Raw genomic sequence first — 18,999 nt, forward strand, 5'->3', positions numbered from 1 at the left:
TCTAACTGGTGTGAGATGGTATCTCATTGAGGTTTTGATTTGCATTTCTCTGATGACCAGTGATGATGAGCATTTTTTCGTGTGTCTTTTGGCTGCATAAATGTCTTCTTTTGAAAAGTGTCTGTTGATTTCCTTTGCACACTTTTTGATGGGGTTGTTTTTTTCTTGTAAATTTGTTTTAAGTTCTTTATAGGTTCTAGATATTAGCCCCTTGTCAGATGGGTAGATTGCAAAAATTTTCTCCCATGCTAAGGGTTGCCTGTTCACTCTGATGGTAGTTTCTTTTGCTATGCAGAAACTCTTTAGTTTAATTAGATCCCATGTTTCTATTTTGGCTTTTGTTGCCATTGCTTTTGGTGTTTTAGTCATGAAGTCCTTGTCCATGCCTATTTCCTGAATGGTATTGCCTAGGTTTTCTTCTAGGGTTTTTATGGTTTTAGGTCTAATATTTAAGTCTTTAATGCATCTTGAATTAATTTTTGTATAAGGTGTAAGGAAGGGATCCAGTTTCAGCTTTCTACATATGGCTAGCCAGTTTTCCCAGCACCATTTATTAAACAGGGAATCCCTTCCCCATTTCTTGCTTTTGTCAGGTTTGTCGAAGATCAGATGGCTCTAGATGCATCGTGTTATTTCTGAGGCCTCTGTTCTGTTCCATTGGTCTATATCTCTGTTTTGGTACCAGTACCATGCTGTTTTGGTTACTGTAGCCTTGTAGTATAGTTTGAAGTCAGGTAGTGTGATGCCTCAAGCTTTGTTCTTTTTGCTTAGGATTGTCTTGGCAATGTGGGCTCTTTTTTGGTTCCATATGAACTTTAAAGTAGTTTTTTCCAATTCTGTGAAGAAAGTCATTGGTAGCTTGATGGGGATGGCACTGAATCTATAAAGTACCTTGGGCAGTATGGACATTTTTACAATATTGATTCTTCCTATCCATGAGCATGGAATGTTCTTCCATTTGTTTGTGTCCTCTTTTATTTCATTGAGCAGTGGTTTGTAGCTCTCCTTGAAGAGGTCCTTCACATCCCTTGTAAGTTGGATTCCTAGGTATTTTATTCTCTTTGTAGCAACTGTGAATGGGAGTTCACTCATGATTTGGCTCTCTGTTTGTCTGTTATTGGTGTATAAGAATGCTTGTGAGTTTTGCACATTGATTTTGTATCTTGAGACTTTGTTGAAGTTGCTTATCAGCTTAAGGAGATTTTGGGCTGAGATGATGGGGTTTTCTAAATATACAATCATGTCATCTGCAAACAGGGACAATTTGACTTCCTCTTTTCCTAAATGAATACTCTATTTCTTTCTCTTGCCTGATTGCCCTGGCCAGAACTTCCAACACTATGTTGAATAGGAGTGGTGAGAGAGGGCATCCCTGTCTTGTGCCAGTTTTCAAAGGGAATGCTTCCAGTTTTTGCCCATTCAGTATCATACTGGCTGTGGGTTTGTCATAAATAGCTCTTATTATTTTGAGATACGTTCCATCAATACCTAGTTTATTGAGAGTTTTTAGCACAAAGGGCTGTTGAATTTTGGCAAAGGCCTTTTCTGCATCTATTGAGATGATCATGTGGTTTTTGTCTTTGGTTCTGTTTAGGTGATGGATTACGTTTATTGATTTGCGTATGTTGAACCAGTCTTGCATCCCGGGGATGAAGCCAACTTGATCTTGGTGGATAAGCTTTTTGATGTTCTGCTGGATTTGGTTTGCCAGTATTTATTGAGGATTTTTGCATCGATGTTCATCAGGGATATCAGTCTAAATTTCTCTTTTTTTGTTGTGCCTCTGCCAGGCTTCGGTATGAGGATGATGCTGGCCTCATAAAATGAGTTAGGGAGGATTCCCTCTTTTTCTATTGATTGGTATAGTTTCAGAAGGAATGGTACCATCTCCTCTTTGTAGCTCTGGTAGAATTTGCCTGTGAATCCATCTGGTCCTGGACTTTTTTTGGTTGGTAGGCTATTAATTATTGCCTCAATTTCAGAGCCTGTTACTGGTCTATTCAGAGATTCAACTTCTTCCTGGTTTAGTCTTGGGAGGGTGTATGTGTCGAGGAATTTATCCATTTCTTCTAGACTTTCTAGTTTATTTGCATAGAGGTGTTTATAGTATTCTCTGATGGTAGTTTGTATTTCTGTGGGATTGGTGGTGATATCCCCTTTATCATTTTTTATTGCGTCTATTTGATTCTTCTCTTTTCTTCTTTATTAGTCTTGCTAGTGGTCTATCAATTTTGTTGATCTTTTCAAAAAACCAGCTCCTAGAGTCATTGATTTTTTGAAGGGGTTTTTATGTCTCTATCTCCTTCAGTTCTGCTCTGACCTCAGTTGTTTCTTGCCTTCTGCTAGCTTTTGAATGTGTGTGCTCTTGTTTCTCTAGTTCTTTTAATTGTGATGTTAGGGTGTCGATTTTAGATCTTTCCTGCTTTCTCTTGTGGGCATTTAGTGCTATAAATTTCCCTCTGCACACTGCTTTAAATGTGTCCCAGAGATTCTGGTATGTTGTGTATTTGTTCTCATTGGTTTCAAAGAACATCTTTATTTCTGCCTTCATGTCATTATTTACCCAGTAGTCATTCAGGAGCAGGTTGTTCAGTTTCCATGTAGTTGTGTGGTTTAGAGTGGGTTTCTTAATCCTGAGTTCTAATTTGATTGCACTGTGGTCTGAGAGACAGTTTGTTGTGATTTCTGTTCTTTTACATTTGCTGAGGAGTGCTTTACTTCCAACTGTATGGTCAATTTTGGAATAAGTGTGATGTGGTGCTGAGAAGAATGTATATTCTGTTGATTTGGGGTACAGAGTTCTGTAGATGTCTATTAGGTCTGCCTGGTGCAGAGCTGAGTTCAAGTCCTGGATATCCTTGTTGACCTTCTGTCTCGTTGATCTGTCTAATATTGACAGTGGGGTGTTAAAGTCTCCCATTATTATTGTGTGGGAGTCTAAGTCTCTTTTTAGGTTTCTCAGGACTTGCTTTTTGAATCTGGGTGCTCCTGTATTGGGTGTATATATATTTAGGATAGTTAGCTCTTCTTGTTGAATTGATCCCTTTACCATTATGTAATGGCCTTCTTTGTCTCTTTTGAGCTTTGTTGGTTTAAAGTCTGTTTTATCAGAGACTAGGATTGCAACCCGTTTTTTTTTTTTTTTTCCTTTCCATTTGCTTGGTAGATCTTCCTCCATCCCTTTATTTTGAGCCTATGTATGTTTCTGCACGAGATGGGGCTCCTGAATACAGCACATTGATAAGTCTTGACTCTTTATCCAATTTGCCAGTCTGTGTCTTTTAATTGGAGCATTTAGCCCATTTACATTTAAGGTTAATATTGTTATGTGTGAATTTGATCCCATCATTATGATGTTAGCTGGTTATTTTGCCCATTAGTTGATGCAGTTCCTTCCTAGCAACAATGGTCTTTGCAATTTGGCATGCTTTTGCAGTGGCTGGTACCAGTTGTTTCTTTCCATGTTTAGTGTTTCCTTTAGGAGCTCTTGTAAGGCAGGTCTGGTGGTGACAAAATCTGTCAGCGTTTGCTTGTCTATAAAGGATTTCATTTCTCTTTCACTTATGAAGCTTAGTTTGGCTGGATATGAAATTCTGAGCCGAAAATTCTTTTCTTTAAGAATGTTGAATATTAGCCCCCACTCTCTTCTGGCTTGTAGGGTTTCTCCCTAGAGATCCACTGTTAGTCTGATGGGCTTCCCTTTGTGGGTAGCCCGACCTTTCTCTCTGGCTGCCCTTAGCATTTTTTCCTCCATTTCAACCTTGGTGAATCTGACACTTATGTGTCTTGGGGTTGCTCTTCTTGAGGAGTATCTTTGTGGTGTTCTCTGTGTTTCCTGAATTTGAATGTTGGCCTGACTTGCTAGGTTGGGGAAGTTCTCCTGGATAATATCCTGAAGAGTGTTTTCCAGCTTGGTTCCATTCTGTCCATCACTTTCAGGTACACCAATTGAACGTATATTTGGTCTTTTCACACAGTCTCATATTTCTTGGAGGCTTTGTTCATTTCTTTTTACTCTTTTTTCTCCAAACTTCCCTTCTTGCTTCATTTCATTAATTTGATCTTCAATCACTGATACCCTTTCTTCCACTTGTTAGAATCGGCTACTGAAGCTTGTGCATGCGTCACGTAGTTCTCGTGCCATGGTTTTCAGCTCCATCAAGTCATTTAAGGTCTTTTCTACACTGTTTATTCTAGTTAGCCATTTATCTAATCTTTTTTCAAGGTTTTTACCTTCCTTGTGATGGGTTCGAACATCCTCCTTCAGCTCGGAGAAGTTTGTTATTACCGACTTTCTGAAGCCTACTTCTGTCAACTGTCAAAGTCATTCTCCATCCTGCTTTGTTCCATTGCTGCTGAGGAGCTGTGATCCTCTGGAGGAGAAGGGGCACTCTGGTTTTTAGAATTTTCAGCTTTTTTACTCTGGCTTCTCCCCATCTTTGTGGTTTTATCTACCTTTGGTCTTTGATGATGGTGACCTACAGATGGGGTTTTGGTGTGGATGTCCTTTTTGTTGATGTTGATGCTATTCCTTTCTGTTTGTTAGTTTTCCTTCTAACAGTCAGGACCCTCAGCTGCAGGTCTGTTGGAGTTTGCTGGAGGTCCACTCCAGACCCTATTTGCCTGGGTATCACCAGCGGAGGCAGCAGAACAGCAAATATTGCTGCCTGGTCCTTCCTCTGGAAGCTTCGTCTCAGAGGGGCACCTGGCTGTATGAGGTGTCAGTCAGCCCCTACTGGGAGGTGTCTCCAAGTTAGGCTACATGGGGGTCAAGCACCCACTTGAGGAGGTGGTCTGTCCGTTCTCAGAGCCCACTGTGCTGGGAGAACCACTGCTCTCTTCAGAGCTGTGAGACAGGGACATCTAAGTCTGCAGAAGTTTCTGCGGCCTATTGTTCAGCTATGCCCTGCCCCCAGAGGTGGAGTCTACAGAGGCAGGGGGGCCTTGTTGAGCTGTGGTGGGCTCCACCCAGTTTGAGCTTCCCAGCCGCTTTGTTTACCTACTCAGCAATGGCGGACGCCCCTCCCCCAGCCTGGCTTGCCACCTGGCAGTTAGATTACGGACTAGCAGTGAGCAAGGCTCCCGGGGTGTGGGACCTGCTGAGCCAGGCGTGGGATATAATCTCCTGGTGTGCCAGTTGCTAAGACCATTGGAAAAGCGCAGTGTTTACGTGGCAGTATCCCGATTTTCCCGGTACAGTCTGTCACAGCTTCCCTTGGCTAGGAAAGGGAAATATCCCAATCCCTTGTGCTTCCAAGGTGAGGTGATGCCCTGCCCTGGTTCGGCTTGCCCTTTGTGTGCTGCACCCACTTTCCGACCAGTCCCAATGAGATGAACCAGGTACCTCAGTCGGAAATGCAGAAATCACCCGTCTTCTGTGTCGATCATGGGAGCTGCAGACCTGTTCCTATTTGGCCATCTTGGAACGGGCCTCCTGGTTTATTTTATTTTTTAAAGAAACTCTAAATCTTTGAGTCATTTGGAATTTATATGACTATATAGGATACAGTATGAATTCAACTTTATTCTTTTTCACACAGCTGCCCAGTAGTCCTTATACCATTTAAATAACTCATGTTTCTCCACTGGTTGTAGATGCCACATTTACCATATACTAGATTCCCACGTATCTGTATCTATATTGTAGGCTTTCTTTTTATTCTGTTTCATGTGCCAGCACTACACTGTTTGAATTACTGAGGCTTCATAATACGGCTATTTGACAAGGCTAGTTCCCCCTCACTGCTCCTTTTCAGACTTCCTATTCTTGCTTCCCCTTAATGCTGCCGTATAACTTCTGAATTAGTTTTTTTTTAGATGGAGTCTCGCTCTGTCGCCTAGGCTGGAATGCAGTGGCAGTAACTTGGCTCACTGCAAGCTCCGCCTCCCGGGTTCACGCCATTCTCCTGCCTCAGCCTCCTGAGTAGCTAGGACTACAGACACCTGCCACCATGCCCAGCTGAATTTTTTTGTATTTTTAGTAGAGATGGGGTTTCACCCTGTTAGCCAGGATGGTCTCGATCTCCTGACCTTGTGATCTGCCCGTCTTGGCCTCCTAAAGTGCTGGAATTACTGGCGTGAGCCACCGTGCCCAGCCTAAATTAGTTTACTTAGATTCCGAAACAAAACCTGTTGCTATTTTTGATGGAATCTTTCTATCAAAGAACTTCATTGTCTTTCCCTTAGTTTGTCATCTTTTGTGACCTACAGTGGGTTTACATTTTTTCCCCATAAGTCTTGCATATTTCTTGTTAAATTTGTTCCCAGATAAATGAGGCCTTTCAGTATTGTTGTTGATACACATGAAGGTTGCTGATTGTTGTTGATACACGTGAAGGTTATTACTCTCTGCATAGTAATTGTGTACTCTGCTACTTAACTGAATTTTTGTTTGTAGCAGTTTTTCAGTTGATTTTTGTGACTTTTCTAGGTATACAATCACGTCATCTGCAAAAAGTGATAATTTTATCTCATTTCTAATTTTTGTATCACTAATTTCTTTCTGTTGTCTAATTATGTTGACTGGTATCTTCAATCTAATGTTAATAATACTAGTGATGAAAAATATCTTCATCTTGTTCTTGAATTTAGTGGGAGTGACTAGTTTCCTCATTAAATATGCTAGCTTTTGAAATGAGGTAATTTATTTTTATTATACTAAGAAAGAATCCATTCTATTTCTTTGACTGTTTTATAAAGAATGATTGTTGATTTTTTTTTTTTTTTTTTGGTCAAATACCTTTTCAGCAGCTATAGAAAATATGTAATTTTTCCCCTTGGATCTACCAATAACACGAGGTACAACATCAACTTTCCTAATACTGAACCATTCTTATACAGGTGGAAGCATCCCTAATCTAAAAATCAGAAATCCTAAATGCTCCAAAATCCAAAACTTTTTCAGCACTGACATGGATTGAGAATTTGTGGATTAGGGGTGCTCAATTGGTATACTGCAAATATTCCAAATGAAAAAAAAAAATCTGAAATCCTTAACACTTCCAGTTCCAAGCATTCCAGATCAGCAATCCTTAACCTGTCTTCCTGGAATAAACTCTACTTGGTTAATTACTCATGAATGTGCTCTGCTGGATTATGTTTGCTAATATCTGTAGAGTTTTATCCCTGTAATATTTAGGACTGCTGCACTTTTACAAGTAAGAATAATCCACAGTTTTCTTTTAAGTTTTATAATCTTGTCAAGCAAGTATCAAGGTTCTACTCACTTTATAAAAATACTTTGAAAGTTTTAAGTTTTTTTTTTTTTTTTTTTTTTAACTCTCGAGAACAGTTTAAATAAAATTAGAATTACCGGCCCCTTAAAGGTTTGGTAAAATTCTATTGTGAAACTATCAGGGCCCATTGCTTTAAGTGTTAATGTAAGGTGTGGGAGATTTTTGAAAAACTTTTTTCCCTTCTATGGGAACGGGTTTTTTGGGGATACTCTATCTCTTCTAGGATCAGTTTTAATAAATAATACTTTCTTAGAAAGCCAATCCACTTCAAATCCAAGTTCAAAATATCTGGAAGAGTTGAATGAAGTTATTCCTTATTATTTTAGTTTGCTTTGTTTTTTTGATTACAGGCATACCTTGTTTCATTGCACTTTGCTGTACTGTGCATTGCAGATCTGCATTTTGTTTTTGTTTTTTAAACAAACTGAAGTTTGTGGCAACCCTCCATCAAGAAGTTCTACTGGTCATTTTTCCAACAGCATGTGCTCACTGCTTGTCTGTGTCACATTTTGGTAATTCTCATAATGTTTCAAACTTTTAAATTATTATTTTATCTGTTACAGCAATCTATGATCAATGATCTTCGATGTTACTATTGTAATATTTGGGGGACACCATGAACCATGCCCATGTAAGATGGCAAACTTAATAGATAAATGTTGTATGTGTTCTGACCACCTCACTAACTGGTCATTCTCCTGTCTCTGTCTCTCTCCCTCTCCTTGGGCTTCCCTATTTCCTAAGACACAACAATATTAAAAGTAGTTCAATTAAGAACCCTATAAGGGCCTCTAAGTGTTCAAGTGAAAGGAAGAGCCTCACATCTCTCCCTTTAAATCAAATGCTAGATGATTAAGCTTAGTAAGGAAGGCATGTTGAAAAGCCAAGATAAGCTGAAAGCTAGGCTTCTTGTGTCAGCCAAATTGTGAATGCAAAGGAAAAGTTCTTGAAGGAAAGTAAAAGTGCTATTTCAGTGAACACATGAATGATAAGAAAATGAAACAAGCTTATTGTTGATATGTTGAAAATTTGAGTGGTCTGGATGGAAGATCAAATGAGCCATGAAATTCCCTTAAGCCAAATCCGAATCCAGAGCAAGGCCCTAGCTCTTTTCAGTTCTGTGAAGACAGAGACAGGTAAGGAAGCTGCAGAAGAAAAATTTAAAGTTACTCCCCCGACATTGGTTCATGAGGTTTAAGGAAAGATGCCATCTTCAAAATATAAAAGTGCAAGGTAGGCTGGGCACGGTGGCTCATGCCTGTAATCCTAGCACTTTGGGAGGCCTAGGAGGGTGGATTACCTGAGGTCAGGAGTTCTAGACCAGCCTGGCAACATGGTGAAACCCCTTCTCTACTGAAAGTACAAAAATTAGCCAGGCGTTGTAGCAGGCGCCTATAATCCTAGCTACTCGGGGGACCAAGACAGGAGAATCGCTTGAACCTGGGAGGCGGAGGTTGCAGTGAGCCGAGATCCGCCATTGCACTCCAGCCTGGGCGACAAGAGCAAGACTTCGTCTCAAAAAAAAAAAAAAAACAAAAACAAACAAGTGCAAGGTGAAGCAGAAAGTGCTGATGTAGAAGCTGTGGCAAATTATCCAGAAGATCTAGCTAAGATCATTGATGAAACTGGCTACATTAAACAACAGATTTCCAATGTAGATGAAACAGCCTTCTAGTAGGAGACAGTGCCATCTAGGATTTTCATAGCTAGAGAAAAGTCAATGTCTGGCTCCAAAGCTTCGAAGAATGGGCTGACTCTTGTTACGGGATGATGCAGCTGGTTGAAGCCAATGCTCACTTACCATTCTGAAAATCGTAGGGACTTTAAGAATTATGCAAAATCTACTCTGCCTGTGCTCTATACATGGAACAACGAAGCCTGGATGGCAGCACATCTGTTTACGGCATGGTTTACTGAATATTGTAAGCCCACTGTTGAGAGCTATTACTCAGAAAAAAAGATTCCTTTTAAAATATTACTGCTCATTGGCAATGCACATGGTCATCCAAGAGTTCTGATGGAGAGGTACAAGGAAATGAGTATTGTTTTAATGTCTGCTAACACAACATCCATTCTGCAGCCTATGGATTAAGCGGTCATTTTGACTTTCAAGTCTTTTTAAGAAATGTATTTTGTAAGGCTAAAGCTGCCACAGATAGTGATTCCTCTGACAGATCTAGGCAGAGTAAATGTAGAATCTTCTGGAAAGGATTCACCATTCTAGATGCAATTAAGAACATTTGTGATTCATGGGAGGAGGTAAAAAATATCAACATGAACAGGAGTATGGAAAAAGTTGATTCTTATCCTCATGGATGACTTTAAGAGTTCAAAACTTCAGTGGAAAAAATAACCTCAGATGCGGTAGAAATAGCAAAAGAACTGGAAGTGCAGCCTGAAGATGTGACTGAATTGCTATAATCTCGTGCTAAAACTTGAACTGGGGAAAAGTTGCTTCTTATGGATAAGAAAAGAAACTGGTTTCTTGAGATAGAATAGGCTCCTGGTGAAGACTCTGTAAACATTGTTGAAATGACAACAAAGACTAGAATATTACATAAACAGCTGACAAAGCAGTGACAGGGTTTGAGAAAACTGACTTTAACTTTGAAAGTTCTATCAGAGGTCAAATTCTATAATACAGTATCACATGCTATACAGACATATATTCTGAAAGGCAGTCAACAGAAGCAGCAAACTTCATTGTTGTCTTATTTTAAGAAACTGCCACAGCCAACTCAACCTTCAGCAACCACCACCCTGTTCAGTTAGCAGCATCAACACTGAGGCAAGGCTCTCCATCAGCAAATAGATTATGACTCACTGAAGGTTCAGATAATAGTTAGCATTTTTTAGTAATAAAGTATTTTTAAATTAAGGTATGTACTTTAAAAAATGCATTATGCTATTGCACTTAACAGACAGTATGAGTTTACAGTTAAACTTTTATATGCAGTGGAAAACAAAAACATTGTGATTTACTTGACTGTGATATCTGCTTCACTGCAGTGGTCTGGAACTGGACCACAGTATCTCTGAGGTATGCCTGTATCTCCCTTATTCTTCACATTGTGTCTTTGAACTCCCTCACCTTCATTTTTTTTTTCTTGATTATGTTAGCTTGGTGGTTTATCTATCTTATTTTTTGTTAACAAAATCACTTTTTGGATTTATTTATTAGTTGCGTTTTCAGTTTTAAAGTCACTGATTTCTGCCTTAAAAAAAAAACAGAACCTTTCTCCTGGTTTTCTTCAACTTGTATGTTTTTTTAAATTTTTGAGTCATATCCTTAATTAATTCCTTATTCTGTATTAGTTTAAGTAAGGTGATGCACATTTCTCAGCATTGCTTTAGCTATGGCCCTCAGGTTCTGTTAAGTAGTATTTTCATTACCCTTGTTTTAAAATTCTTGAAAGTCCATTTTTATTTCCTTTTTTACTTAAGAGTTGCTATTTAAAATTTCTAAAAGACATCTTGTAACTTTACTATTAATTTCTTTCTTTCTTTTTTTGATATGGAGTTTTGCTCTTGTTGCCCACGCTGGAGTGCAATGGCATAATCTCAGCTCATTGCAACCTCCACCTCCCAGGTTCAAGTGACACTCCTACCTTAGCCTCCCTAGTAGCTGGGATTACAGGTGCCCGTCACCATACCCAGACAATTTTTTGCATTTTTAGTAGAGATGGGGTTTCACTATGTTGGCTAGGATGGTCTTGAACTCCTGACCTCAGGTGATCTGCCTGCCTCAGCCTCCCAAAGTGCTGGGATTACAGGCGTGAGCCACCATGCCTGGCCTTAATCTCTATTTTATTCCCTTATGATCAGAGAATATTATTTGTACTATTTTCTATTTTTTGGAATGTTATTGAGGTTTTTCTTTTATAATCAATGGTTAATGTTTTTGTGAGTGCTCCATGAGTACTTAAAAAGATGGCACAGTCCACAGTTTTAGCATGCAGTTTGAATATATAACGAACGGATATACCTTTGTAATTATGGCATTTAAATCTTCTACATTTTATAATGGAAAAAACGTTATAGCATACAGTTATACAGAATCAGATACTATACGTGATTTAAAATATTTAAGAATGCACAATTTAAATTATCTAAAGGGAAATTTTAAGAAGTGTTTTTAAAATAAACAAGCTTATTTTTAGGGGAAGAAATTTCTCACTCTTTAAAAACACATTTGAGTTCAAAAGTAAAAACTGCCTACTGAATCATACATAATCAATGCTGAGGCATTAGTAAAGGTATGTTACGATTAATTATGTCAGAGCATGGATTCAACTACACATAACCATGTTGTTTCACCTACACGTTTAAAACATAGTGTATATGATTTTGCTGCAGTAATGTGATACTTTTACATAAGTCTTCTGTGTCATAGTAAGAATGCTACTTGTCAGCTTTTACTGTTCAATGCAAACGCTTCAGATGGTATAATAAATACAACTACTACATTTACATAGCTTATAAGTAAATGTTTCTTTTCAATGCAACAGAAGCTTAAGCAAAGTCTGTTTACGTTGGATTACCTTATATTAGCAGCCAGATTAATTCATGAAAACATTCATGAATGTAATACATATTTATCAAGTATTTACTACCAGTAGGTGTTATGCAGGAAATAAAGATAATATTGGAGTCTGTCTCAGCAGTCAACTATAAATTTTTATTGTCATTCGACAGTTCTTTATACATCTATGTAGTCTATATCAGATTTTCTAAAAGGAATAAAAAATATATGGACATTGGAGATAAGATCACAAATAGATGAAATAATTTTGGCTGGATCCTTAGCTGAACAATAAATAACACTTTTGAATATTTTGCTCACAACACTGCCCTAGGTTTTTCTTTCTGCCTCTTAAAGAATTCTTATTACTGCCTCAATAAGCCAATTCATTTATGTTAATTTTACAGTAATACAGACTTATAAAAATTATTTTGTAACTGCCATTCTTTTGCAAGTATAGTAATAATCATTAAGCTTCAAAGTTAAAAATCAAGTAACACCTAGAAGATATTATCATATTTTACTGGAATCTTAACCATTTAAATTTCCTTCATGTCCTAAACTAGAAAAAAAAATACACTTTCCTCTCAATAACTTTAAATAATCATTTTATACATAGATGATATTTCTAATGATAAAGCAAAAAAATCAGAATATCATTATAATTTTAACCAAAAAAAGGTTCATAAATGTAGGTAGGTAGGGATTAATAAAATGTTATTAATAACATACCAGCATATTTGTTTTAAACACACTGCTGTTTCTTCCGGTACAAGGAAGTAAAGAGGGTATTTACTCTATCTAGCCTTTTTGACCTCTAACATTAATCATTTATATTAAGTATTTTTCAGCCAAGTGAATCTTTGTTGGCATTTTCATTTTCAATATAATAAAGAGTTACTTATTTAATTGATGGTTTTATTAGCAGACCTAAAGTCTGGCCACTGCTTTGGGTTCTTGTATTACACAGACATCTATATATAGGTGCTCCCTGGTATCCACGGAGGATTGGTTCCAAGACCTCCTGCAAACACCAAAATCTGAGAATAATCAAGTCCCCGATAAAAAATGGTGTATTATTTGCATACTAACCTATGCACATCCTCTAGTATACTTTAAATAATCTCTAGATTACTTATAATATCTTACAATGTATATGCTATGTAAATAGTTGTTATACTGCATTGTTTAGGGAATAATTACAAAAAAAAATCTGTACATGTTCGATACAGATGCAATTTTTTTCCCTAAGTATTTTTGATCCGTGGTTGGCTGAATCCATGAATGCAGAACCCAACAATATGAAACCCACGGATACAGAGAGCCAACTGTATGGAGACAGTATATGGACTGGATTTGGGCCTAGTTTGGGCCTTGAGTCTAAGCCGTATGCTCCAAAACCAGCTTTGCAAGAGATCTATAGAAGGCAGCACTTTGTTAATCATTTGATACACACACACACACACACACACACACACACACAAACTCTCTCAAGACTCTCACTGGGGAAGGTGACTAGCAAGAAAGGATTCATGAATTTCTGATCTTCTGGTTGAATACCATAGATTCTTACACTTACCGTTTTTGTTTTTGTTTCTGTTTCTGTAGAGATGGGGTTTTGGTATTTTGCCCAGGCTGGTCTTGAACCCCTGGCCTCAAGTGATCCTCCTGCCTCAACCTCCTGAAGTGCTGGGATTACAGGCAAGAGCCACCGCACCAGGCCCTCTCAAATAATTTATCCTTTGGATTGACAATCAAACTAAATTAAGATTCCAAATGCAAAGCATGCAAAATCCTCTTTAACTTCTTACCTTAGCACACTGCATGTGATTGCAGCCTTCATTCTTCTGTATTGGAGACTTACAGTTGGCACAAGGCTTGGAGTTAGTTAATAACCAGAGACAATTGGCGGCATCCTCGTAGGCTTCACTAACTCCCACAACTTTGGGATATTAAGCACAAACACAAAAATAAATGATTTAGTGTACAACTTCTGGGGGAAAAACCCTCCACACTTTTCTTTGCAGGCTGTCTCTCAATTTTAATAAAATATTTATTTTCTGATCAGGGTCTGTGGCAACATTTTTAAACTGCTTCATTTTGAATAGCCTAAGATAAGGAACACTATTCCAAAATACCTATTCATGAAACCTGGTTTAAGGGCGATTTCTCCATAAACTTGTGCCCAAATAAACTGGGATCAAAAACAACATACACAAAAAAAGTTTAAAAAAAAAAAAAGCAACATATTACTCCATTTAAAATAACTATTGTATCAAAGAAAATTACAGAAGGAACAGTTACTTTAGAAAATAATTTACTTAACAGGCCAGATGCAAATTATCAGAAACTCTTTACCATAGTAAAAAGCAAAAAATATCAACATCTTTTTTATCCATGATTATTCTGGATAAGCTTAAAATTAATTCAATGTGACATATCTAAAACTAAGCATCTCATTTATTACACCCTCTTTCTCTACCATATCTGGTTCCTTTCCATTCCCAGTTCTTATTGCTTTAAGCTAGGGTCCTTCATACCTCTTGCCTAGACAACTAAAGCATAGAAAACCAACTTATCTCCCTAGTTCCTTCAAGGGCCCACCTCCAACTACACTGCTTGCACAGTGATTTTTTAAAAATCTCTCCATGTTTTTCTTTTATTGACACAAAATATTTTACATATTTATGAGGTAGATGTGACTGCAACGTGCATAGAATGTGTAATAAGTCAGGACATCTGACGTACCCATCACCTTGAGTAATTATCATTTCTATGTGTTGGTATCATTTCAAGTCCTCCCTTCTAGTTGTTTTGAAATATAAGAAATATTATCCTCTGTCTAACTCTATGCTTGTCCCCATTAACCAACTTTTTTTTTTTTTTTTTTTTGAGACAGAGTCTTGCTCTGTCACCCAGGCTGGAGCGCAGTGGTGCGATCTCGGCTCACTGCAAGCTCCACCTCCCAGGATCACGCCACTCTCCTGCCTCAGCCTCCCGACTAGCTGGGACTACAGGCGCCCGCCACCACGCCCAGCTAATTTTTTGTATTTTTAGTAGAGACGGGGTTTCACCATGTTAGCCAGGATGGTCTTGATCTCTTGACCTCGTGATCTGCCCACCTCAGCCTCCCAAAGTGCTGGGATTACAGGCGTGAGCCACCGTGCCCGGCCCCCATTAACCAACTTGTCTTCATCCTCCCATCCCCTGTCAGCCTCCCATCCCACAATGATCTTTTTAGAATACACACCGCTTAAAATCTTTTAATTTGCTCCCCATTGACTACAAGATAAAATCCAATTGCTTTTGCAAAGAATATAAAGCCCATTATGATATGGCCCATCTGCAAGCTCCTCTTACCCTCCATCCCTAATCAAACTTATACTCTTCATTTTCTTAAACTCAACTTATTTTACTATAATTTGAGATCCACAATCTTAAGGAACGCCATGGTTTTTAAAGATTCTAAATTTTAACATTTCATAAACTTCCCTCTCCCCTCCATGGACAGAGTTAGGGGCTAGAGAGTTCCAGATGCATAATTAAAAATTTTTTTCCTGCAAGAATGTCAGCAATTAAGTTGGTTTTTATTTTCTTTTTTAACTCTAAGTGCACTGAGAAGCCCTACATTTTCTTTACTTAAAGAGATGCCAGAAAATCATTTTAGAATCACTGAAAGTGGCCCATCTAATCAAAGCTTTGTTTACATGCAGACACTTTCAGAAGGGTGGTAGGGTAAATGGTTGGCTCTACTGTCAAAGCAGGGGAGAAATCAGACCCTTTACATTTTGAAATTCAAGAAGAAAAGTTACCCAACCCTTAGATATAAGCCCCTGGGGAAGGAAGGGGGTTATATAAGCCCTAGAAATAAGCCCCTGGGGAAGGAAGGGACAAAGGTTTGGGCTCACTGACCCCTGGGAAGTGGCTCTGTGTATGGATTGGAAGGGCTGAGCAGCAGAAGCAGTCCTCTGATGGAGCCTAGCAGCACAGAAGTGGAGCTATCTTGCTGCAAGGAACCCCAAGTGCTTGCCTACTTAAGTTTATATTAACAATAGAACAGCAGCTACTGTTGGACTGTAAAAGCATTGGTTTTTAACTCCACACAGCGAAGAGAAACAGCGGTAATGAACTGATCAGACTTTACTCCAGCTCTGAACATACTTGGTAGAAGATGGTTTGATTAAGGTGTTGGTGGAAAGAATTCTCAGATAATTTGGTGGGTGACAGGAGTTTCAGAAGGAACTTAGTATACTCAGGGCTAATAAGGTCAAGCTGTGGAGGCAATTCCACTTACAAAGGGTATTGCTATAATACCTAATCATTTAAGTACACTTCACGTTTAAACATCTAATTTTTATTAAAGTAGTGGCCTTTCTTCTTCCTTCAGCATCAACATTATTGTTAGCTCAGAGGCACTAACATATTCTTATGACTCTTATTGTCCATTGTTATAATAAATAAAGCACAAAGCCATTAAAACAAAGCTGCAGTGTGGCCTGCAACATAACAGTTTTTTCTTCCACCCTTAGAGAGAATGTGATCTCCTAACTGCATTTTAGTGAACTGCATGAAGTAAATCATGTTCACGGAATAACCAACTCTTACTATGATAAAAACTCATGCTGGAAAAAATACCTTTATTTCCAATTCTCTGAACATGCTTATTCTATACATCTGTCCCTTATACATACATTTTTTTTTTTTTTTTTTTGAGACGGAGTCTCGCACTGTCGCCCAGGCTGGAGTGCAATGGCATGATCTCAGCTCACTGCAACCTCTGCCTCCTGGGTTCAAGTGATTCTTGTGCCTCAACCTCCCAAGTAGTTGGGACTACAGGTGCCCGCCACCACACCTGGCTAATTTCTTTTGGTATTTTTAGTAGAGATGGAGTTTTACCATGTTGACTTGGCTGGTCTCAAACTCGTGACCTGAAGTGATCTGCCTGCATTGGCCTCTCAAAGTACTGGGATTACAGGCATGAGTCATTGCATCCAGCTTACACATACTGTTCTTAACACCAGCAACACCGTATCTCCCTTCAATCTATCTGGTGAGATTTTTTCACCTCTACTGACTTTCAAACTCTTCACTTCAGTTACAGCTCTTATTCTTTCTTAATAATCTAGTGTGCTTAGGTCTCTTTCTAAAATGTATTAACTTCATAATAAAGTATTAGAGTATCACAAAATCCAAGATCTATTAACAGAATCAACATGTATGCATGTGAAAACAGTTGCTTTTAAAAATTGAATTTTTAATTTTTTTAGAAATAGAGATACACTCTATTATCCAGACTGGAATGCAGTGGTGCAATCATAGCTCACTGTAGCCTTCAACTTCTGGGCTCAAGAGATCCTCCTACCACAGCTTCCCAAGTAGCTAGGACTACAGGCATGTGCCACAATGCCCAGCTAAGTTTTTTATTTTTTGGAGAGATAGGATCTCACTGTGTTGCCCAGGCTTATCTTGAAATCTGAGCCTCAAGTGATCCTCTTGCCTCAGCCTCCTAAAGTGCTGGGATTACAGGCGTAAACCACTGCACTTAGTCAGACTGAATTTTTAAATAATACAATTTGAATTCAGTTTATTGAGTATGTCCCGTGAAAAATACTGGTCTGAAAAACTTATAAATTAACCATCATTTCATAAAAAATATAACCATTCCTGCTTCTTGCTCTAATTAGACACAACAGAGGCAATTTCAGTGCTTAACAAACACTATTTAAATCTTTATATGAAATTAATTCCTTGAATTGATTTCAGCATATTTTCTAATACTTTTTTCTCATTAATTAGATTTTCTCATCCTGAGTCTCATAATTCAAAGACTTTGGAAAACTGGGCATAAAGAAGAAAACTATTTCATGAAACCACAAATTTGGTTAAACATGTTTATGCCATTTTTTTTTTTGCATAAAATGCAAAGTAAAAATGCTATGATCCAAAGTAATACATAAAGTTAAAATAGTACCTAATCATACTTTTCCCTTTTGAAATATCATTTTTGTATATTTAATGATGGGGTTCTACTTTAGTATTATAGTTGGCCAATTATTGTTCACTTTAATCCTCGCTCTAAATTTCATAAACATAAGTGACCATTATTGGTCACTATCTTTCAGTGTGGAGGACACAAATCAGTAGAATGAGAAAACTCCTAGGCTTTTCTTAACAATAACTGGGACTTTCTCTGCAGCCTTGGCTTGGTTCCTTCTCTGGTAGAATAAATCTCAGGTGTCTTCAGCCTTTTGTCTCCTATCATGTTTTCAAACATTCTTCCATCTTTCCAAATCAAAACCCCCTTTGGGATCTCCCTAGAAGTAACCATGTATATACCATCTATACCATTTTCTAGCTTTTCTATTTCTTTCCTCCTCTTAGTATCAGGATCATTATCATGAGGAAGGACATTTTTTCACAGTCCCACCCATAATCTGTTCTCACTAGCCAGGCCAGTCTCCTTCCCCTTCCCTGGCAAAAACTTATCTGTGGGTATGGAATGATTCATCCAATTTTAATATGGTAAAGGATAACTAAAAATAGCCATCTATTTAAAAATACTTGCTTTAAAGAGTTTTTCTGCCTTCTGATACCAGATGTGAGATGGATATGCTGTGTGGCAGGGCATTTTTGTTTCTCTTGGCCTTGATATCTCCCTCTGTAAAATCAGAGTAATCTGTGAATTAAGGGCAAGTAGGGAGATGTATTACTCTAATTAGATCACAGGCAAAACAGAAGATTATAATGAACTTGAAGAATTGTGGGAAGAAACCCCAAAGGGGGTTTTGATTTGGAAAGATGGAAGAATGTTTGAAAATATGATAGGAGACAAAAGACTGAAGACACCTTAGATTTGTTCTACCAGAGGACTATATAAACCGAAAAGATCATACCCATAGTTTGAGACTGTTTGAGTGAATGATCAGCAGTCACCTAGTAAGTGATCTGTTCTTACAGTTGGAACCTTTAAAGATGAACAGTTCTTTCAGGGTAATAGATCAAATTTGGGGATAAAAGACTGGGAAAGTGATGTACAAAGCCATTTGATGTCACAGGATAGTAGCACTTTGAGAGGGCCAGTGTATCGCTTAGTGCCCACAAGGAGATGAGTATTCACCTCGAGCTCCCAGGACCCAGGATCTAGACAGCTGTGGAGATGCCAACTCGCCTTGGAGGCTGGGGTGGGGGTTTGGGGGAAAATAAAAGAAAAATACTTGCTTTATATTTCAAACATTGCTGGGC

The 18,999-nt window shown here is 38.2% G+C and overlaps 1 protein-coding gene across 7 annotated transcripts in view; it reads right to left on the reverse strand.

Moving 5' to 3' along the window:
• ANKIB1 (ankyrin repeat and IBR domain containing 1) overlaps window positions 1–18,999 on the reverse strand; it is a 270,873-nt gene that overhangs the window by 16,499 nt on the left and 235,375 nt on the right. For all 7 annotated transcript variants that reach the window (XM_058424746.1, XM_058424751.1, XM_058424755.1 and 4 more), the window contains one exon: window positions 13,569–13,699. In XM_058424746.1, coding sequence (XP_058280729.1) covers window positions 13,569–13,699 — 131 coding nt within the window. The remainder of the gene's footprint in view (window positions 1–13,568; window positions 13,700–18,999) is intronic.

This window comes from Hylobates moloch, unplaced genomic scaffold, assembly GCF_009828535.3.
Source record: "Hylobates moloch isolate HMO894 unplaced genomic scaffold, HMol_V3 SCAFFOLD_1, whole genome shotgun sequence".
Lineage (NCBI taxonomy): Eukaryota > Metazoa > Chordata > Mammalia > Primates > Hylobatidae > Hylobates > Hylobates moloch.